The 22,821-nt window shown below is 41.6% G+C and overlaps 1 protein-coding gene across 14 annotated transcripts; it reads right to left on the reverse strand.

Moving 5' to 3' along the window:
• Positions 1-4,422: 4,422 nt before the first annotated feature.
• Positions 4,423-22,624, reverse strand: LOC109883069 (dual specificity protein phosphatase CDC14A-like). 14 transcript variants are annotated; one of them, XR_004205686.1, is made up of 18 exons: positions 22,309-22,579; positions 19,875-19,965; positions 14,569-14,644; positions 13,195-13,287; positions 12,975-13,051; positions 12,678-12,744; positions 12,483-12,545; positions 12,309-12,396; positions 11,749-11,979; positions 11,503-11,641; positions 11,085-11,247; positions 10,849-10,946; positions 8,114-8,289; positions 7,361-7,405; positions 6,975-7,097; positions 6,517-6,664; positions 6,039-6,104; positions 5,362-5,755 (listed from the first exon to the last, which is right to left on the reverse strand). XR_004205686.1 is itself a non-coding variant. In XM_020475135.2 (17 exons), exons 1-17 carry the CDS (start codon positions 22,412-22,414, stop codon positions 5,735-5,737), a joined length of 1,695 nt encoding a protein of 564 aa, XP_020330724.1. In that variant the 5' UTR covers positions 22,415-22,579; the 3' UTR covers positions 4,423-5,734. The 14 variants fall into 14 exon arrangements, 10 of the variants coding, with proteins under 10 accessions (XP_020330724.1, XP_031662125.1, XP_020330741.1 ...); XM_020475135.2 differs by lacking the exon at positions 8,114-8,289 and having other exon boundaries at positions 4,423-5,755; XR_004205687.1 differs by lacking the exon at positions 6,517-6,664.
• Positions 22,625-22,821: the final 197 nt, after the last annotated feature.

The raw sequence follows: 22,821 nt of genomic DNA on the forward strand, positions 1-22,821 counted from the left end.
AAGGGAACGGGTGAGTCAAAGGCGCCAAAGTTACGTAGGTAGGTATAATCAAGCCACCAGAGAGGAAATGAAACTGAAAAAAGGTTTCAGTCAGTCATTTAACCTATGCCTAGTAGAATAGTCCTACACTATACAATTATTACTATATTATTACATTAGGACTATTAAATTAAATGAACCTGTTGTTTATCAGAGGACTGTTTGTCCAATGTAAGACTGGCATTGTAACGTTTTTAAAACGATAATGAAAACAGATGCATTACTTTACTCTGGGTGAATATGCACATGGCTCTTATGGGATATGTGCGGACATGTAGGCCTACATGTGTAAAGGAAATAAAGTTCAACAGACAGTGTGTGTTGCCTCCTTTTCCACTTCTGGTTGGTGTGCCTCCTCACATCCGATCCCATGCATAATATGTTTTTTTTTGTGTGATGAAATATGAGCAAAATGTAAGCATAAATTGTGAACGTAGGTTGTATGGCAAATGTTTTAATAGCAACTCTTTCTGAAACAGGTACAATTGTGTCAGGGCTTTTTAACAGGTGAGATTGTGTCCGGGCTTTTCACTCGCCTGGTGGGAGCCTCCCTCACCACTTGGTCACATTTTTTTAGTGGCACACCCTTAACAGCTGAGAGAAAAAGGTACGTTTTAAAGTACACTGCTCCAAAAAATATAAAGGGAACACTAAAATAACACATCCTAGATCTGAATGAATGAAATATATTTATTAAATACTTTTTTCTTTACATAGTTGAATTTTTTTATTTATTTTTTATTTCACCTTTATTTAACCAGGTAGGCAAGTTGAGAACAAGTTCTCGTTTACAATTGCGACCTGGCCAAGATAAAGCAAAGCAGTTTGACAGATACAAAGACACAGAGTTACACATGGAGTAAAACAAACATACAGTATAAACAAGTCTATATACAATGTGAGCAAATGAGGTGAGAAGGGAGGTAAAGGCAAAAAAGGCCATGGTGGCAAAGTAAATACAATATAGCAAGTAAAACACTGGAATGGTAGTTTTGCAATGGAAGAATGTGCAAAGTAGAAATAAAAATAATGGGGTGCAAATGAGCAAAATAAATTAAATACAGTTGGGAAAGAGGTAGTTGTTTAGTGAGGCTAGTGAGGGAGATAAGTGTTTCCAGTTTCAGAGATTTTTGTAGTTCGTTCCAGTCATTGGCAGCAGAGAACTGGAAGGAGAGGCGGCCAAAGAAAGAATTGGTTTTGGGGGTGACTAGAGAGATATACCAGCTGGAGCATGTGCTACAGGTGGGAGATGCTATGGTGACCAGCGAGCTGAGATAAGGGGGGACTTTACCTAGCAGGGTCTTGTAGATGACATGGAGCCGGATGTGCTGACAACAAAATCACACAAAAATTATAAATGGAAATCAAATTTATCAACCCATGGAGGTCTGGATTTGGAGTCACACTCAAAATTAAAGTGGAAAACCACACTACAGGCTGATCCAACTTTGATGTAATGTCCTTAAAACAAGTCAAAATTAGGCTCAGTAGTGTGTGTGACCTCCACATGCCTGTATGACCTCCCTACAACGCCTGGGCATGCTCCTGATGAGGTGGCGGATGGTCTCCTGAGGGATCTCCTCCCAGACCTGGACTAAAGCATCCACCAACTCCTGGACAGTCTGTGGTGCAATGTGGCGTTGGTGGATGGAGCGAGACATGATGTCCCAGATGTGCTCAATTGGATTCAGGTCCGGGGAACGGGCGGGCCAGTCCATAGCATCAATGCCTTCCTCTTGCAGACACTGCAGAACCACTCCTTTATTGGGGGTGTCTTGCTAATTGCCTATAATTTCCACCTGTTGTCTATTCCATTTGCACAACAGCATGTGAAATTTATTGTCAATCAGTGTTGCTTCCTAAGTGGACAGTTTGATTTCACAGAAGTGTGATTGACTTTGAGTTACATTGTGTTGTTTAAGTGTTCCCTTTATTTTTTGGAGCAGTGTACATTTTCAGCATAGAGAACATTTAGCAGTTTTAAAGGAAGTTTGCTGCAACACTCCAAAATGTTTTTTTTCTCCTCCACAAAAGTAGACCACTGCACCAATAGTTCCTCTATGTAAATATAACATCTGTTCCATGTGCTGTTCTAATTTCCTCTTCAACATGACACTACAGTAGTTCTTCTGCAGTGCAAGTGTGGCCTCCATATAGCCTATGTAGGCTAGGCTAAGCATATTACGCCCCCCCCCCCCATCCACCTTTCAACTTACTCTTGGAAGTTGTAATAGTGGAATGCACAAAGTGCAATTTTAAAATTGGTGATGGATGATTTAGCCTGGTTACTGTCTCCTCTGTAGTGATGTAGGGATGGACATGACTCCTGATGCAGGAGGAATCCCACCTGAGGTGGAGTCACCACACCATAAACACACACATTTGTTTCACTATCCTTGTGGGTACCATAACATTTCATCCCAATCAAAATCCTATTTTCCCTAAACCTAATCTTATCCCCAAACCCTAAAACTAAATGTAACCCTTACTCCTAACCCTAACCCTAACCCATTAGCCTTAAATATACTTTTTCCTTGTGGGAACCGGTAAAATGTCTCCACTTTTCCAAAATGTCCTGGTTTTACCATCTTTGTGAGGGCTTTTGGTCCCCATAGGGATAACAAAACCAAAACACACACACACACATTATGTTCTTGTATCCTCATGGGGATCTACAATTAATTTATATTTAAAATCCTATTTTCCCTAACCCTTAAACTTACCATAACCATAACCCGTAACCCCATATCCTAATTCTAACCCTAATGGTAACACTAACCCTAAACCTAACCCCTAAGCTTAAAATAGTCTTTGAAATGTCCTTTCAAAGTCCTTGTGGGGACTATTGGGGATTTTAGGTCCCGACGAGGATAGGATAACCAACACACACACACACGATAGATGGGGGGAACCAATGAATACAACAAATGCACTCAACAATTTCTGGGGGTAGTAACATTGATTGATAATGGGAAGATGCATAATGCAACAGGTGTATAGTTATATTTTTAGTACTGGTAATGTGTGTATTATACATCCTCCCATTCATCACAGACCATCTGAGCCAGAGGGAGAAGTGTCTCTGGACGAGTGGAAGGCACTGCAGAAGCTGAGTCGCCCCAAGGGGGAGTTTAACCTCCGTAAACTGGACAGCAAGGTGCCCTCCAAGGCATAAAGTCCAAACGCATTGAGATGAGTGATTCAGATTAGTGCTGCAGAGATTGACCTTTGGCAGGACCATAAATGGATAAACAATTAGGCATTTATTTGTGTTTAAGTTTGATGTGTTTCTATTGTTGCTCATATTTGTCATTTCTTCCACTAGAACACAAAGGCGGAGTCTGTTGAGGAAGAGATCAGCCACTTCTCCAGTCTGTGCAGGTCTGCCAGTGATATCACTTCCTGTCTGGAGTTCAACTTTGCCTGCAGCACCCCAGTCGAAGGGGGAGAAAGGGGGGATGACTAGTCACCCTGAGAGAGCAGAGAAGACTCAGAGGGTAGGTATCCTATCCTTTAGAAAATATGCTGGAAACCAACAACATATGGGCAGAGGCTTTTTATATTAGTTTTATACAGAGCAGAGCAGTTCTATTAAGTGAACACCAAAGGCAAGTTTTTTTTTTAAATGTCTTGGGAAAAAACGGACAAAATTATTTTTAGACAACCATAACACATTTTGTGGGGACAATTTTGTGAGGTGAAGAAACTTCTTTCTAGGAGCATGAAAAACACTGTACATGTATTATAATCCTTTTGCACTTACATTTAAAAATATATATATTCTAACACATTTGGGTGTTATTTCCCCTCCTGCCTTGTGTTCCTATGGAAGCACTGGAGGCAATGTTCAATAAGTCCTGTGACAATAGATGTACTGTTGCAGATGGCTTGCCTGTCTTGTTCTTCTGAAGGACACAACAGACCAACACTAACACAGGCCTTGCACAGTGGATGCGCATCCTCAGAATATTGGCAGTAATGTTCTGATTCTACATGTTAAATCGCCACCGTTTGATGACACCCAGCAGGTGATCTACTGCACACCACTGATGTTGGTCTCTTGTCCTTCACACACTTACTCTAACCAGTTAGTTAGCGGTTTTCTACATTATATGACCCCCAGTGGTGAGTTCAAAGATACACAGCTGCAGACTGAACATTCAGATAATTCACCACAGCACACACTATGAACATGAATAATTGACTATCCTGTGGTCATCAATCACCATCAAGCTAGCACAAAGTATACAAGATTAAAAGTATAAAGCTTGAAAATGGTGAGTAGTGAATGGTGATTGCGAGGGGTGTCCATAAACTGAAAATTAATTTGGCTGCTGTGGTAGCACATGAGCAGGATGTCACAAAAAATGATCAAAGACAATGGTCAGTATAATTGGTGGCATTTAATTTTAGAAAGCTGGTATACTCCTTGTGCTCCGAGCAGATATATAATGCACAATAATTATGAATGAGATGAGGCCCCTTTAGGACCATTTTGTATGTAAGACTGATTACAATTGATAGCATGGTTGATCATAACAAGTACAAAAATATTTACAAAGTACAAATACATTTTTCAGTATATCAAAATGTTGACTTATTTACAGTTTAAGTACAGCAGCTCAACAAAAAAAGACAACCGACTGGAAGCTTCACTGGAGAATGAAAGAAAGCTGGAGCATATTAAGGGTGCTATTCAGTCTGCGTCGCTGAAGCGCTAGAAATGTAAAGATCATTTCTGATTGACCGGACATATGCAGAGTTTACCGAGAATGCAGTGTCTGCTAACGCGGGAACATTGCCATTCAATTTCAATCAATCGGGAACGTTGAACTTCCCGCGATACGGATTGAATAGAGCCAAGTGAAATACAACAAGCGAAATGAGGATTTACAACTCTGGACAAACCATTTGATTATAAAAAAAAAAAGAGGGTGGCATTATATTACTTCTGTGCATTACATTTCTGTCTATAACATTCTGAAAGATGCTCCCCAAAGAGCATACCCCCTAGAGTAGACATGGTGCATGTTCAAGAGGGCCGACATGAGCTTTTCACAAATGATTTCATCTACAAAACACCTCAACTTCCAAACAGCTGGACATGACCTGATCTAGATCATACAACAGGTTAAGAAAAGTGGACGGTGCCTACCTCTGGAGGACCTTCACCAAAAAGCAGATTGACAGTCTGATGGTTCAGGATCAGCCTGGATTGCTATGGCAACCTTCTACTAGTATGTAAAGAAGCAGGCAACAAATGTGTGAAATGGAACTCTATTCCCATTACTTATGGCCAGGACTAATGTATAGAGAACAGGGTTTCATTTTAAGATGCACACAACCTTTTTTTAATTTTCTTCCACGATAAACAGTGAAATATACAATAAAATAAGGTGCCTTTTGATAAAGAGAGTTGGAAAATTCATTCCAAACCAACCAAACATGGTTTACATCTTAATCATATCTGATAACTCGTTCTTCCCATTCACAATCAGATGCATCATTTCCTCATCGAACATCATCCCTTTATCAAAAATCGACTGGACTGGTTCAAGAAAAATAATAATAAGTAACAACAGTCCCTTTTAAGAAATTAAAACAAAATCTCAATTTTTAGGAGCTGTAGGGTAGACTTCTACAGGAGTCCACTCTTAGAATTCCGGGACCCCAGGCTCAGCGCAGTAGAGGAGCTCTAGCTTTTGGTATGGAGTGACTGAAGGGACAAAAAGCACACAATTACACCCAGGCAGAGAGAAATGGCACATTCAGATAATACATCGCAACAATACTACAATGTCTTCTATTCATTAAAGACCCTAAAGAGGGGTTACAAAAACACAATATGCAAGACTTTACTATGCATGCAGTCGGTCTATTCTAATCTTATAAAGGACTTAAGAGATGTGGGCAATTAAGAGTACAGGTTGTCTGGAGACACACAACAGCATAGCAGAGCAATGAGCCATACAAAAGGGATAGAAAGGGGAAAGGGATACCATAGTCTCGTTGAGCGCATTGATTGTAAAGAGCATCGAGTTCTCCGTCTTCTGGACACAGTGCGTCTGTTAGGAGTGAAAATGAAAATGTAAAAAAGGGTGAAAGGTAAATGAAAGGGTTATATGATTGATTCCCCAATGACTTCTCAGCAGAATCACCAACAGACAACAAAAGGTTGTCGGGGTCTGAAAGCAAGGAGACACAGTGTGAGCAGTAAAAGCCCAGAGAAACGATAGCCAGTCATACTCCTGAATCATCCATTCCAGCAGGACATGCAAAAAGCCATAGGGAGTGTAAAGAGCTGGAGAGACTGTTCAAGTGTTTGAGCCGGAGTGTCAGAAGCCTAGAGTACAAACAGATATAGAAGGCGTTTGCTCATATGAAATGTAAAGTTAAGCAGACCCTTGGTGTGTGGGGGACACGCAGAGTAGGAGAGAGTGATGTTGAACCCAGAGAAAGGGTTGAGGAGGGGCTTGCCTTCCGAGGGGCCTGCAGCATGTTTAGGTTGGGCAGGTTGACTGTGTCTCTACGGCAACAACTGGGCTCACGGCACACTGGCTCTCTGTCACTGGTCACTACATGCATGCTGTCTAGAGACCTGGCTAGTCTGGAGTGGCACAGGGAGCTGGCAGAGGAGGGAAGGGGTTCATCGAGTCATCATAAACCATGTATGGCTAAGGCTCATTCTGTCCAGTTTACTTCACAGAAGTAACTATTTTCTGTATGACTGAGTATATATAACCTTCAAACATTTGACAGAATATTCAGCTAACAAATATGAGAAAGAGAGCAAACTAGATCAGCATTACCTCTGACAAATCCTAACTTGAGTTACCCACACCGTATACAGACTTTCACATTAATATTGCACTGCTGTCGATGAAAGTACCAGTTGGAATTCAATAGCACGGCTTATTGGAGACATTGACACTAACCTGCCCCCCACACTATTGGCAGGCAGTGAGGTTCTGGTTCTCTTCCTTTTCTCAGAGGCATCAGGGAGATGGGAGGGGTTCACCACAGCTTTACAGCTCTGCCCACTGGACTGAAGGAGAATCCTGGAGCAGAGCGAGATCACATACTTAGAGAACGGACAGACTGGTAGGATTGTCAAGCGCCTGCCGGCCGAGAGTATTTAGCCCCTCTGAACAGAGTGCCGGCCGTAATTTGTAAACCGATGCTACACGTAGAAACAGGCGAACATGACGGCCTTCAGTTGCCAACGGCGGGGGGTCCCTTTAACAACCCACGCCGACAGCAAGTGAACAAGCAGCCGGACAATCGGTCTAGTTGAGTTCTCAATCAGGAAGCGTTTAAGTACCTTAAAGACTGCGATGACCTGCTGTGGATGTTTTTTTCTTCTTGTCTGTAAACACACAAACACACACCATATTTCAACATCAACAGCAAGGGAGGGAGAAAGACAGACAGGAGGAGATTGAGACCACACAGCTTGGAGATGCAGAGACAGAGAGAGAGAGAGCAAACAGGCAGCAGCCGCAGAATAATCCAGAACATTCTAAGATGTTGAGCATTACATTTTCTCCTGGCTCAGAGGAACTTTGGCTCAGAGTTTGATGCAAAGTTGAATGTGATGCAATATAGGCACTTTGTTGGTTATTCAGGTGCTAGAGGCTTGCCAGAGGTCAAATATAAGCTGGTTGTAAAGCACTTAAATTAGGAATTGGATCAATATTGTTGGGGTGGGAGTGATTTGCATTGGCTTTGCTGATATGCAGCTACTGGTAAAATTATTCCAAAACAGAGATTCAAGGAGTGAAATATATAAGCAGGAAGCGGTTATTACTGGCAGTGCTTGAAGTTAAAAAGCAAAAAAAGGCATTTCCAAAACTCTCCAAGACTGACAAAGGCTAAGTAACACATCACAGAAACGTGATCCCTACTCTCCTCGTTTGCAAAAAAAAAGTCAGTTGCAGCCAGTTTGTGACAAAACTTGTACCAGAACTCTGAAAGATATTTAGAAGTGTAAAGAAAGGTGCGGATGGTGGACGGGAGGGGGGACCCCGGCACATAAACTCTTGAGGGGGTTATTAAGATGAGGGGGCACACTTACAGCATTCTCAGTTAGACTCCGGAAGGGGGAAGAGTTTTGGGGGACGGGCGGACAGGAGAGCTCAGTGAAATCCTAACCCGTCTATACAGAAATGCAGGATGGAAGAAGGGAAGCCATACACAATCCACCACAGGGCAAGGCTACACAGGGACGAGAGCAGCATGGCTACCAACCATCTAAAGGAGGAGGGGGAAAACATCCAAACAGAACAGAAACAAAAACATGACAGAAAGAAGCATAGACAGAGAGACATCCAGAGGAGAGAATCTCACTCGTTCTTTTTTCCATTGGAACTGGGTCAGGCATACCCAACAGCAACGCCCCGTCCTGAGTCCGACTGTACATATCCACTAGCCTGGGCGCCAGACCCTTTCCACTTCAGCCAACTGGTTGTGATCTTGCTTGACAAGGCAGCAAAGTGGCATTATTAAATGCTGAAACAGTTAGGCACCCAGGCTACAAAATAAAATAAAAAGTAAAGTATTTTCATTTTCAGAAAAGGTACCTGCTAAGTTCACCAATTCAAGTCTCACCACCTCCACAAGTTCTTGCATTGATTTTACACAACTTGTTTTCCACAGCATGCTATAACGGTTTCCCCAAATGGTGGTCTAGTGGCGCATTTCAGAGTCTACCAACTCCGGAGTTTGCGCAGTTATAGCCCTAAGTATGGTTCAACATTGAGAATCAGTAAGGACACACCAAAGCTTGCTTCCAGTTTACTCTAAAAGACGGACTTCAATGGAGAAGGCAATCAAGGACACGGTGCAAGAACAAAGGCACCTCCATAGGCCTGGACAACAGAAGAAAAGCTTCACACAACGTGTGTTTGACTGTGTAAATACATCACCTAAAAATAACTGGGCTTATACACCTCTTAGTCCAGAAGCCCAAATGTCGTCTCGAGGAGTGTTCTCACAGCGAACACCAAGTGCATTTGGCAGTCATGTGCAGGATACACTCTGGAATCTAGAACCTAAACTGTGCCCGTGAAAGATACTGGCGGAAAGAAACTGAGACTTTCATGAAAATAATTAGCAATATCATTCTCAAGACATGAATACAATACGCTGATGAAAGTGGCCTATGGTGATTGGACCCTTACTACGACAAGAGTCAATGAGGGATTCTTGCAAGATAAATGTGGGTTTGGTTCAGTAGAAAAGAGGATTTTTAGGCAGGAAGAAGCAAGGCTCGGACAGTGGGAAGGCACTGACCCAGTCACTAACACAATGGAAAAAGAACAGCCATTTTACATTCAACCTGGCCCAACACTTACAACATATTAGGTACAATACAGAGGCCATGCATGTTCAAAAGGTTAAATCATGCTTTTTTGTGTGTCATGCATAGGAGGTAAAAATAGATCACATGTGCCCACAGTCAATGTTGCATTATCCATTTAAAGTCCCTTTCACAGAGAAAAACTAAATGGTAGCTAGACTATGCTGGAGTTAAATAATAGGAGGGCAAGGTTGGGGTTCCATGAATGGCCAATCTCAGAGCATATCACTATATCCGTGACGATGGAGAAACCACATTCTGTTGAGCAGCTGTCTCAATCAATAGTATGAGTAGACCTCGGAATCCCTGTCTACTGGAAATTCCAAGTTCTCACCCTTGCTAGCCTGTGCATATCAAAGCAGCACGTGCCCGAGCAGGTGACCAAAATCATTCATCACATTATCCACCCACAGGACACCATATCGTACCGCAGTCACCCAAAAGCCATACATCCATTGGCATGGCGACCATTTATACAGGAAGAGGAAGCTAGTCAGACAAGAAGTGACATGCACTTACCTCCATGATACAAAACCTCACTTCCTCTCTCAGTTTTTCTCTCAGTTTTTTTCCCCCCTCTCTGTCTTGCTCTCTCTGCTACATTTTGAAAGGCAGACAATCCAGACAGCATTCTGGCCACACGGTGCCTAAGAGGCTCCAGCAGTATACTACCGCCTGCCTGCCACGGGATAACAAAACCCACAGCCGTAGGTGTTCACAGAGGTCGACAAACTGTCCTCCATGTGGGCACCAACATTTTCCACAACATTCGCATTTGGATTCTCAGTGGAACATGACGCCCATTAAAATAGTAAATCTGGCGCTCATTTAAATAGTGCCATGTGCCCAGCCCATATGGGCTTGTAAGACACTACTTTCAGTCATTCTACATAGCCAACTTTCTCATCATCAACAATAGTCAATCAGTGTTAGAATCATGAGTTGCAGCTATTATATGGTTTTGAGGCAGACAATGAAAAATAAACCATGATGACTACAACACCAAATGCATGGCACCAACAGAACAACAAGTGGACTGTTATATCAACCCAAAACCTGTATTACAACCCATAGTACAGTAATGTAATGGTAATGGGCCAACTATCATTCGGCTAAAATCAAATCCTTGCCACCCAAGAATGAATGGGGGAGCATGAAATGACATCAAAAAAGGAAACTACAATACCAAATAATCTCAAGTTAGAATCCTAATGAAACCTCAACTTTCTCTGAACATCAATACAATGAATGACTTGGATAACATGACTACAAAGCCTGTTCCTACCCCCCTCCCCTAATTACAATTCTATGAACTTTAAGGACAAAATAAACCCATTTAATCAATTCAATAACTCAACCAAATGCAGGGAATTTGGTGTTCACTTATTTCAGTATCCTGAAACAAGTCAGTGTGATGCATGATGGGAGTTGAAGGTAGATGGGATACTTACGATAGGGAGCCTGTGGATGCCCTGGCCTGTCTCTTGCTTTTCAGGGCTCGCAGTTTATCACCCTGCGTGATGCCATTCATCTCCTCATCGTCATTATACTGAGGGAGATGTAAGAAAATGAGGTACAGCGACAGAGGAATCCATTAACTCACTGTTCCCTCCCTCCTTTCTTGACATTAAGGTTTATTCAATTTCTTAACATCAAAGTAACCAGACAGGATTTCCAAAACTCTTACCAGTTCCGCCTCTTCTTTCTTGGACATCTTGTTCTTGTTGCTGCCATTGATGGTGATGTCATCAACCCCCGACAGGATCCTGGTGACAGCCAGCTTGCCGTTTTCCTGCTCGTTCATTTTCTCCCGGAACACGTCGCCCTCCGACCACAGACTGCTCTGCTTACTGCAGCATAACGGGAAAACAGCATTCAAGTTGCACAACCCCCTACAAAACATCTTTGATACTGATTCAACAATTGATACTCAACTCAATCCAAGATGTCCCAGAACTGAAACACTTGAGTTGAATGGGGTGCGTTAGTGCTGGGTTGGAGCTTGTCTGCCCGTGGCTCTCCAGGACTACAGCTGGTGACCACTGATCTATACAGCAAAAACCTTCACAACAATGGATTGAATCTAGAGAAAATCAGACACATACTCTTCCACAAAGTTTTGTTGTGGTCCGATGACTGATCCGGGCCGGCAGATCCGCATCCAGGCGATGGCCTCAGCCGCAGTCAGGCGGTAGTGCTTCATCATGTAGCAGCCTATCAGGGTGCCTGTTCGACCCAGACCAGCTGAAAAACATTAGGATCAGTGGGATATGTAGTGTTTGATCAGAGTGACGCTGCCAATCTTTCCCATTCATTAGGACTGGAGCGTGAATGTAATGAAGTAAATGTACCTTTGCAGTGAACAGCAATAGCTCCGTCTGCGTTCTCACAGATGTTGAGGAACATCCTGACGATGGAGTCGTTTGGCGTGCTCCCATCCACGAAGAAGAGGTCGTGGTGCTCGAAGCCCATGTCGGTGAAACGCTTGGCGTCATACATCTTCTTGTTGAGACGGACGATGGTTGTGATATTGTGTTTCCTGAAGTAAGGAAAGTAGGCCTCGGGGGCATGAAGAGGGTAACCTGGAGAGAACAAAATGTTTTTGTAGAAATTGTTTTACTTCTGCACACCTGCAGTCACATATATTTGTACACGGCATGTAGGGGGGAAGTGTACGCCTGGAAAATTATCATTCATTTTTATAAAGTTCTGTGACTGAAATGCTTCATGTTTTCGATGCCCACTTTGCAAGTATAGGCTACACAGTGTAAGGGAGTTCATTTGCCAGTCATTCTTAGAGGGGAAAGATCAATGTGGAAGCGTGTTCCACATTGGTATTAAAACATAAAAAATGCAAACATGTCCTTACAGCTCAGATTGAAGAAAGCTAATCTGGAGGGTTTCAACCTACCGTTCTCCATTTTGCTTTTTGGATGAGGACCGCTGAACGCTAGGAATTTTCCAGGAACTATCCAGTTGAAATCTCCATTTTCTGCTCTCTGCAACAAAGAGACACAGACAGACAATTACGAATCCTTTGTGTTTACCCAAGTTGCATTCTGAAGTACGATAGCGATAAACTTACCTCGTAATGTTCGTATTCCTCCACATCAAACTGGGAGAAATCAAGCCAGCCAAACTGCAGAGCCTGGAGATACATTTTATGGGAGTACATTTCATTTGGAGCATGGAACACTATGCAAAATGTGTTACATTTCATCAAATGTGCAACTGCAAATGAACTTGTTCGACTAACATCGGACTGACTGAAGCGTTGTACCTTGTATATGGCGCACAGGCAGTCTAGAATGTTCAGATTGTACATGCAGGTTCCAAAAGAGGCATCTCTGTTCAAAACAGACAAAACAATTACATTTAGAAACCATTCAAATCCATCTGCATAAAGCATTCATACCACATTTATAAGGACTAAATAAATACAGGGTCATAAAAGCTTAACAGTACGACGTTGATCAATTGTGATTGGCACTACTTTCTAATGTGTGCTCTTGAGGAGTTTCTCTCTCTAGAAGTTCTGTGTTTGTATATGTATGCATGTATTTGTGTGTTTGTTTACCTGAAGGGTAAGTAGGTAGAGTTCCTGGACACCAGTAGACTGTAGGCTTCCTCTGGCGTCTTCTGAAGATGCATCACCTTCAAACAAACACAGGCCAGCATTACGGAGGACCGACTAACAGAAGATTCACAAGCACTTTTATTACCCGTTAACACACAATCAATCACTGGTTGGGTGCTATCAATCAGTATGACGTCTCTGCTGAGTGAGAAATACTTACTGCATATGAACCAATGAGATAAGCAGCGTTGGCTTGTTTCTTTTGATCTCCACAGGTGTAGAAGACTATCTTCTTCTTTGCTAGTGTGCATGACTGCTCCAGACGACAACAAAATAACAATTAGCCAATTACATTTAAGTAATTTTGCAGACACGCTGATCTAGAGTGATTTACAGTTGCAATATGTAACTTTTTGGGTGACCCGACCATATTCACATAGAAATGTGTGTTATAGATCTGTTATTCTCAATGAAAACAAGTCTACGAAGCAGTAGATCTGTATGTGCGCTATTTTATGTTCCGTTCTTACGTTTCTTTTTTGCATCTTTTACTTTCAGTTTTGTACACCAGCTTCAAACAGCTGGAAGTATTATATTTTTCCACTCTGAACAATATATTTCACAGCAGTTTAGACTGTACAATGATTCTCTATACTATACTTGCTTGTTTTGTCACAAACTGAAATGAGTCGAACTATTAGAATTTTAGTGACCAGGAAATGGCGGAGTGATTTCTGCATAGTGCATCTTTAAGTGCCTTGCTCAAGGGCACAGAGATTTTTCACCTATTCAGCTCGGGGATTTGAACCAGCAACCTTTCGGTTACTGGCCCAACGCTTTTAACTACCAGGCTACCTGACGCTCATACTGCACATCACTACACAAAACAATCCTGATCCCTGACTACGACAGTTGACAACATACAGAACAGTAATAAATCAAAAAGTTTTTCTTTTGTCACAACTTTTCCATATGAGATTGTCTTACACCAATAGGCCTAGGCCTGCTATAAGCCAGACTGTCATTAAGTTGTCCAGGACTGGATTAGGAGATCTCTGAACTCAATGCTCTTAGTCTCTCTAGACATACCGAGTTTCCTCCCAAAAGGTTATAATATTCCGGTTTAACAATAGAACTTCAGTTTGGCATAGAGGAACTGCGTCACGACCTTATTCGCTTGAATAAAATACTACATAGTAGCTAGCAAGACGGAGATCACAGAGGTTATTTTTTAATGAGTGCATTTCGCAAGTGGCTAGTTTGAATCAACTACCTTCACTAAATCCACTGCAAAAGGTTTTGCCTGCAAACTTTGGTTTCGAATCCCGACATTCTGGCATGTCTGCCTCGATATTTGTTGGGAGAGTTGTCTGTCTGAAGAGGACCCACCCCAATCCCCCCCCCCCCCCCCCCTACAAAAATGAGTTCTAAAACCCTGCCAACATTCTCTTCAATAATCTACAAACATTACCCATTTCTGACTAATGTGACATAACTTCTGTTTGGTTAGGCTGAGAGAACAGTTGACTATCAATTGACTAAGTCCTCTGTCAGTGCGTGTGTGTGTATGTGTAAGGTTACAGAGTTCCTTTACCTTGAGCTTTTTAGTGAGCTTGCAACAGAAGCGATAAAACATGGCCAGGTTGAGCGGGCCAAAGTCTGCATAGAAGCTGGAGAAGAGAGAACAAGGCACAGGCAGGTTTGACTGTTAAAGCGAAGTTTCTTTAGACTGTTCAGAACATTACAGGTCAATCAATAAATCAGCTCTCCTAAACAGGCCTATGCCTCTGATGAAGACCTAATGGGTGGAGACATATGTTACACTGTGTGTGAACTATCCTCTTTGCTGATGAACATTCATACTTGGACATCCACATCTCCTATTCATTAATGTTCAACACTTACAGTGCATTCAGAAAGTATTCAGACGCCTTGAATTTCTTTCGCATTTTGTTACGTTACAGCCTTATTCTAAAATGTATAAAATATTTTTTGTCCCTCAATCTACACACAATACCCCATAATGACAAAGTGAACAGGTTTAGAAGTTTTTGCACATTTATTACAAATAAAAAACAGAAATACCTTATTTACATAAGTATTCAGACCTTTTGCTAAGGGACTCGAAATTGATCTCAGGTACATCCTGTTTCCATTGATCATCCTTGAGATGTTTCTACAACTTCATTTGAGTTCACCTGTGGTAAATTCAATTGATTGGACATGATTTGGAAGGGCACTGTCATGAAGTTGGCCTGTTGGTCAGGTTTATAACCCCCATAAATACCCCCCCCCCCCCTTTCCTCTCTCTCTCTACTCTACAGAGTTACTCTTGGAAAGCCCTTTGTTAACATAGAGAGTCTGAAAACATCAAAAGGGTGGGGACCAGAACCATATTTCGGTAATCCAACCAGTTCAAAATATGCATTGGTACTTAAAGAATATGATATCAGATCAGTTGTCATCTGAGACATTATTACTGATGATAGGATGACATAAACTGTATCTTGGAAAGTCTACACATTCAAGTTATCAGATTCACATGGAATGTTTAAATATGAAACTATTTGTGAAAAGATTAAATCTAATTTTAGTTTCTAAATGAGAGAATTGGTTTTCATAAGTGAACTAGGCTCAACTCAGTGGCCCTGCCCATGTAACAGACATTGGTTGTAAACTATGAAACACGCCCTTCTCTCCACTACTATATAAGCCCTTTACAAAAATGTAACATTTGTGTTCCCGAGGACGACAGTCCATACGTTAAAAGGGCTAATATCAAACTACAGAACTAAGCCAACTTCAGCGTGAGCTTAAAGTATGGCAACTTGGTATGAACTTTGAACTCTTATTCACTAAAGAAGTGATACCTCCTAGCCGTTGAGTGAGCAGCAGCAGCTGTAAACGTGGGCTAGGAAGAGACGGACAAAGTATCTCTTCTACCAAACACAAGACGTTACTACAACGCATCTATTCTACCATACATTCTTCAGAGGACAGGAAGATCTCTGTTGGGCAACACGGCCTTCCATCTACGACCAACCTATTGAAGCACAGCTCAGAGTAAATATTCCTTGCATTTTCCTTTTCCAAATGGGCGGTTATTTAGAATGCATAAGATTCTGTATTACCGATAGCATAGCTTTACAAGGTCCGATCAGAGACCAAATTCCTTTGTTCCTCAGTCTTCCCGCGCTTTCATTCAAAACCCAACACCTTTCTTTGTGTAACCAGCATATCTGTTCTGTCCGCTAGGGATGTTTTCTTTTATAACATAATTAGTAATCAATGTATGACCCATCCTGTGTATGTGTAATTGTTTAGGTATTTAGTAAATTAATAATTAAACCAAATTTTCTATTGCTGATTCAACTTGTTAGCCAGGGTTCATGAAGATAACCAAGAATTCTACGACTTCAGATGAGACTGAATAAGGTGAAGATTAAGAATGGACCGCTATTGATGTAAAAGATTACCAGGTCTTTAAGAGTTTATTCAGGAAGATAACAGCTCTATAAACATTATTTTGTGATGCCCCGACTTTCTAGTTAATCACATTTACATGATTAGTTCAATCAGGTAATATTAATTACAGAGAAATTATTTTACAGAATAACATGTCATATCACTTAATCCGGCATAGCAAAGACACGACAGCACACACCTATCTATTGTGGCGTACAGCAGGTCAGCCACCAGGGGGAGACTCGTCGAGGCCTGGTGACAGACGGAACACACATCACGAGGTGATGGCTCCATCTGCTGTACGTACCAGGTCTCGATGGGCTCTCCGGCCAGGACTAATTGGGGCTGATTGAGGATCGGTGAGTAATCAAGGGCTGATTGCTCACCAGCTGTACAAGTCCCATAAAGCTGCAAAAAGGGCCACACACAGAGGAGAGACTGGGGGAGGAAAGGACTCCCGTATAGTTGGGGACGGTCACAGGAGGGAGTTCAGCTTTTGATCCCCACAGGCGACAGCAAGACGGTATCCCAGAGAGGGTGTCTTGGGAAGACCTACTCTTTTGGACTATTATTTCAATAAACACCTTTGGAAACTGAGCTAATCATACTCTGTCCGTGTCTGATCTGTCTAAACATTTTGACCCAACCCGCTGGTCTGCCACACTATATAAGGTCCCACTGTTCACAAGTGCATGTCAGAGCAAAAACCAAGCCATGAGACCAAAGCTCCGAGACAGGATTGTGTCGAGGCACATATTTGGGGAAGGGTACCAAAACAATTCTGCAGCATTAAAAGGTCCCCAATAACATAGTGGCCTCCATCATTCTTAAATTGAAGAAGATGCAGGGTGTGCAAAGCTGTCATCAAGGCAAAGGGTGGCTACTTTGAAGAATCTCAAATGTATTTTGATTTAACACTTTTTTGGTTACTACATGATTCCATATGTGTTATTTCATAGTTTTGATGTTTTCACTATTCTACAATTTAGAAAAAAAAGTTAAAAAATACCCTTGAATGAGTAGGTGTGTCCAAACTTGACTGGTACTGTATATCAGATAGCACATTAGATTAAATGCCATCCACTTTCACATTTCATTCTGTAGTCTTGGCATATACTGTATGTATGTATGTATGTTTTCTTGCCTAACATCATTATTTGGAAACGGTATATTGATGATAGTTTTGTTCTATGGAGGGGTGATGCAAAACAGCTCCAGGCATTCTATGCTTTTCTTAACTCCTGTTCTGATCATTTGAGATTTACTATGCAATCTGATACACGTCAAATCAGTTTTATTGATCTTCTGTGAAGATAATGTTCTATACACTGATCTTTACAGGAAACCTACTGATCGTAACAGTTTGTTGAGAGCTGATAATTGTCACCCACTTCCCTTGAAAAATAGTTTGCCCTACAGCCAATTCGTCGAATCAAAAGAATTTGCAAAAAACAATCAGATTTCGACAGAAATATGGCTGAGACGCAAAGAAAGTTCAAGGAGAGGGGCTACAAAAATGATCAGATTAACATTCAAAACAAAACATGACCTTTTTCAAGGTCAGTCTCGCAAAAAGACGCATTCTTGAGTTCTAACTACCCGCTATTCAAAGTGTTCTGAACAAATTAAGGGAATCGTTCACAAATATTGGCACATTCTAAAATCCGATGATAGTCTCGGTAATGTGTTTTCGGACCTTCCCTTGGTCGTATTCTCGCGGGGCAGAAATCTCAGAGACCAATTGGTACACTCTGATTTACCACCCCAAGATATTCCTGAACAACGTCTATTTGCGCCCCTACAGGATAGAAATTGTGTAATGGCTGTGCTCAATGCAATGGCACTTATAAATGTAGATCCTTCAAACACCCACAAACAGGGAAATCGATCCCAATCAAAGGTGTTATTACGTGCTCCACTAAGGCAGTTATTTATCTTATAACTTGTCCTTGTGGTAACAAATTATGTGGGTAAAACAAAGCGCAAATTAAAAGTATGTATCTCAGAGCATCGTAGCACCATTAGGTGCAAAAACTTGACTTACCCAGTTGCAGCCCACTTTTTGAAGGCAGGCCACTCGATTTCGTCTCTGCGTTACATTGGCATCGAACATGTCACCCTCCCTAGGAGAGGGGGTGACCTTGATAATTTATTGTTAAAACGAGAGGCTGCCTGGATCTTTAACTTAATGACCCTTGCTCCCTTCGGTCTCAAAGTAAACTTTGATCTGAAGCCATTCTTGTGATTATTGTGACTTTGCCATTGTAATTGTTTGTAAGCCTGTGTAGTCTAAAATGAATCTATGATCGTATGCTATCCATTTGTTGTTTGTATGCTGTTCTTTGTATGCCATTTTAATATTTGAGAATTAACCAAAGATAATAGGCCACTCATGGCCATGATTACAGACACTATATAAACGAGTCATCCCGCAGTGTTTGTGATTATACCCTGATGAAGACAGTTTGGCTGTCGAAACGTTGGTAATTACATTTTTGCATCTGAGCTCCTAGAGTGTGCGGCTCTCTTAAGTTTTCTGCTCCGCTAGCCAGCACCTCGCCTAAATAGATGTGCGTTTCTTTTTCTTCTATATATACACTGTATGTAAACATTTATTTTCTCAAATGTAAAAGTATATCTTTTGTATGGTTTAAGACAGGAACAGTCATATACGCTCGCAGACACACCTCCACAATAAACATATCCTCAGCTCCTCTCAAGACACACAGGTGTTTATTTTGACCGGTAGTGTGTGTACACACACAAACATATTTCAATATTCATCAACGAATGTAAAAAAAAATAACAATATGAATACTGCTCATATTGAAGAGCAAGCGGTAAGGCTTCATATTACATATTTTTGATTGTAGCACCTACAAATGAAACATTATGGAGTCATACACAGGAGGCCTGGGTAAGGCCAAAAATACCAACATTTATTTATAATTTCTCAATTATGCTTTTAAATACAAATGTTAAATATATGTTAAGCTGCAAAGTCAAAATTGTCTATATTGTAAAAATTTATGAAACCACAAGTATGCTTTTTGGTCTTAATTTAAGATTAGGCTTAGCAGTGTGGTTAAGATTTAAATGCTGATTTCATGACTTTGTGGCCGTGCCAGCTATAGTGACCACTTGGCAGGGCTCCAATTCATGAGTCATCTCAAATTCAACCAGGGCTGGGTTTCCCAGGGGTATAATCATTACTCCAAACAGTTGCAAAATGTTCAGTTCTGCAACCAAAAATATTGTTTCTATTAGCCAGATTTGGGTAGGTCCGGCCTGTTTACCGAACCTTTCCAATAGAAATGCTAGTTTCTGTGGCAAAACAAAACGTTTTGCAAATGTTTGGAGAAATGACTACACACCTGGTTTCATGAGGAATCACTCATATGGCCTATGAACGTCCTGTAATACAAAAGCACTTACTTTTCATATGACAGCTCATCATCTATGCAGAAGCAATGTCTGTCAGCTGTGCTTTTTATCTTCTGCTGCAGTACTGCGAAATACAGTTGATCTGAAAAATAAAAGCTTTTTTGGCACACAGTCGTGGTCTTGGGGAGGGGGCATTCAGTGATCTAGAGAACTATTTTGCATTATATTCTGTTTTGAGTTTCATCATGGATTTGATTTGATTATGGACAGTCAAACAAACATGCAAAGAACCGTTAGCTACAAATTAATGCTTGTTAATTGTGCCGCACTTTTCGGGCAAAACAAATGGCACATGCCAGTTTGAATTTGAATTTCCTTTCCCCCGGAAATGTTTCGACCGACGGATATCAATAGTGCAACAATTTACAGTAGACAAGGTATGGTTTGCTTTCAGAACAGCACTTACCTTTAATGATTTCAATACTTTTCGTGACATTGTCCTCGGTCATTCTGATAGCGACTTTAGCCAACAATTAGTTACAAGTCAAGTTGAATTAGTTGCAAGTCAGTGCTTTCACTGCAGTCTTACTATAAACGCGCCTAAATAATAACGAAAACGTCTGACATACAGTCCAGCACAATGGCCTACACACTCATTAAAGAAAATATATTTTCTTTATCCCATGAAACTAAAACGCCCCACAGAAGCGAACAGCAAAATATGGTATTTTCTACCACTCAAATACTAAAAGAAAGTGCAGCAAATATATTTCTAAAGTAGCATAATGCGTCGCTGGGCAAGGTCTATAAATGTGTCTGTCTCAGTTGAAAATAATATACTGATATGACAAATTAAGCCCCAACTTGCTTAGTGACGAAAAATAACAGGCCGCATAGACAGGCTACGTACTCTGCTCAAAAATAGTTTTGAAATAAAATCATAAGCGCCACCCACTGCAACAATGTAACGCTCTCGCGCAACGTTATTGGTTCAATGAAACGGTGAACGCTACACTGTTGCAGGGTTGGCATGCCAATCATTCTACTTCAATGAACGAAGGACTGGGCGGATTCGATTATGTTGAACCACGGGGCACCATACCACGGCCCGTGACGTAAACGGCAAATGCACTGAGGCAGGAGCGCCCTTCTCAAATCTAACAGTAATCTGAGCCACTCGGTCATGTTGTTAACAATGCAACATGATGAACCGTCCAGAAACATACATCCCGTTTCCATCAAATAGCTTATATCTTTGAATTGTCGAACTAGAACTAATGCAGATAATACGTTTTTATCAAAAACAATCACGTTTGCATGTGAAAACACAGAATCCTACTCATTACTTATCGTGCTTAATAACGTCCCCTTTCTTTTGAGCTGACTTCGCCGTGAACTTTGAACGGGGCACCTGGCATACGCCCGGGTGGTTGCCCCGTTCCAAAACGAATGCAATCAACTTTCACCCTGTTAAAAACATGCGTATCGGGTGCCCGGGCTATATTAATCGAATCCCCTCATTTGAAAAATTCTGCCTGGGAAGACATTCGAGATTCTAATGGGAACGATGCCCAAGCCGTTGCTAGGAGAATAGATTCGCGCGGCCAATAGAAATGCATCTTCTACTTTGACGGAACACTTCCATTGTAGTCCTCAAGTGAGGGATAGTTGGAACAACCGGTAAGGTTTGAATTGATTACAAACATTTTCTTACCAAGTTATTACAAAAGGACAATGTTTGGTTGGTTATACACGGCTGTAGACTAGCCTATCATGCAGGCCTAATATGCATTATGAGGTAACCCGACAAATAGCCTACAGTACACTTATTGTTTGTGTGCAAAAAGCTCGCCCATTCTCATTGAAAAATAACAAGTGAGACCATTTCCTTTAGTGTGGTTTGGGTTATAAAAACAGCCACATGATCAGCCTTTTGAATCAGGCAAAATGCATGTATTGTAGTCTATCCTCTTTTTGGGGGTAAACAGGAATTCTGCATCCTGTGATGCACATGGTCTGTGGCTCCGGAGTGGCGCAGCAGTCTAAGGCACTGCATCTCAGTGCTAAAGGTGTCACTACAGACAACCTGGTTCGAATCCAGGCAGTATCACAACCGGTCGTGATTGTCCCATAGGGCGGCGCACAATTGGCCCAGCGTCCTCCGGGTTTGGCCGTCATTGTAAATAAGACTTTGTTCTTAACTGACGTGCCTAGTAGTATGAAAATGCATAAATTGAGGTAGCTGACATGCAATCAAAAAGCTGACAACGCATAATATGTAGCACAGTCAATACTATAGCTTATGATTAGGAACTGATGGTGTCGCCATTTTAAATAAAAAGCTGCAGGGAAATCAATGGTAGGTCTTAATAGTCAGCAACATCATACAATCTGCATTCAGACACTGCAAGGCCAGCGTAGCCTACGGTCTATGTTCCAAACTCGCTCAATGTAATCTACGAAGGGTTCATCCGCAATTTCTTACCTGATACACTAATGTGAATATCTGACTTTAGCTCCGCCTCCTCTCTCTGGGCTGCACGGCGCTTTTTCATCGACTCAGGTCGCCTTTTTTCGCTTTTGCGCTTCATTCTTGTTTTTATGCATGCACTGCGAGCATCTCCAAATGGCACAGTGAGATCTGTCTGCCCTGCGGTTGTTTTAGTTTTCGGTGCTTTATAATGTCGATCCTTGCTTTCCAGCTAGGGTGTCATCCGAAGCGCAGTTGTTCGCTCTTGCTCAGTTTTTCCTTTGGTGACGTCTGTGAGCAGGGCAAGTTTCTGAATCCCTTTCTGTGACGTAAGACGTTGCCTGCCCCTCAGTAGTTACTGTTATTATTATGCTGCTTTTCGACTGTTTATTTCACCTTTATTTAACCAGGTAGGCTAGTTGAGAACAAGTTCTCATTTACAACTGCGACCTGGCCAAGATAATGCAAAGCAGTGCGACAAACAACAACACAGAGTTACTCATGGAATAAACTAAACATACAGTCAAT

Source organism: Oncorhynchus kisutch, linkage group LG3 (assembly GCF_002021735.2).
Source record: "Oncorhynchus kisutch isolate 150728-3 linkage group LG3, Okis_V2, whole genome shotgun sequence".
Classification (NCBI taxonomy): Eukaryota; Metazoa; Chordata; class Actinopteri; order Salmoniformes; family Salmonidae; genus Oncorhynchus; species Oncorhynchus kisutch.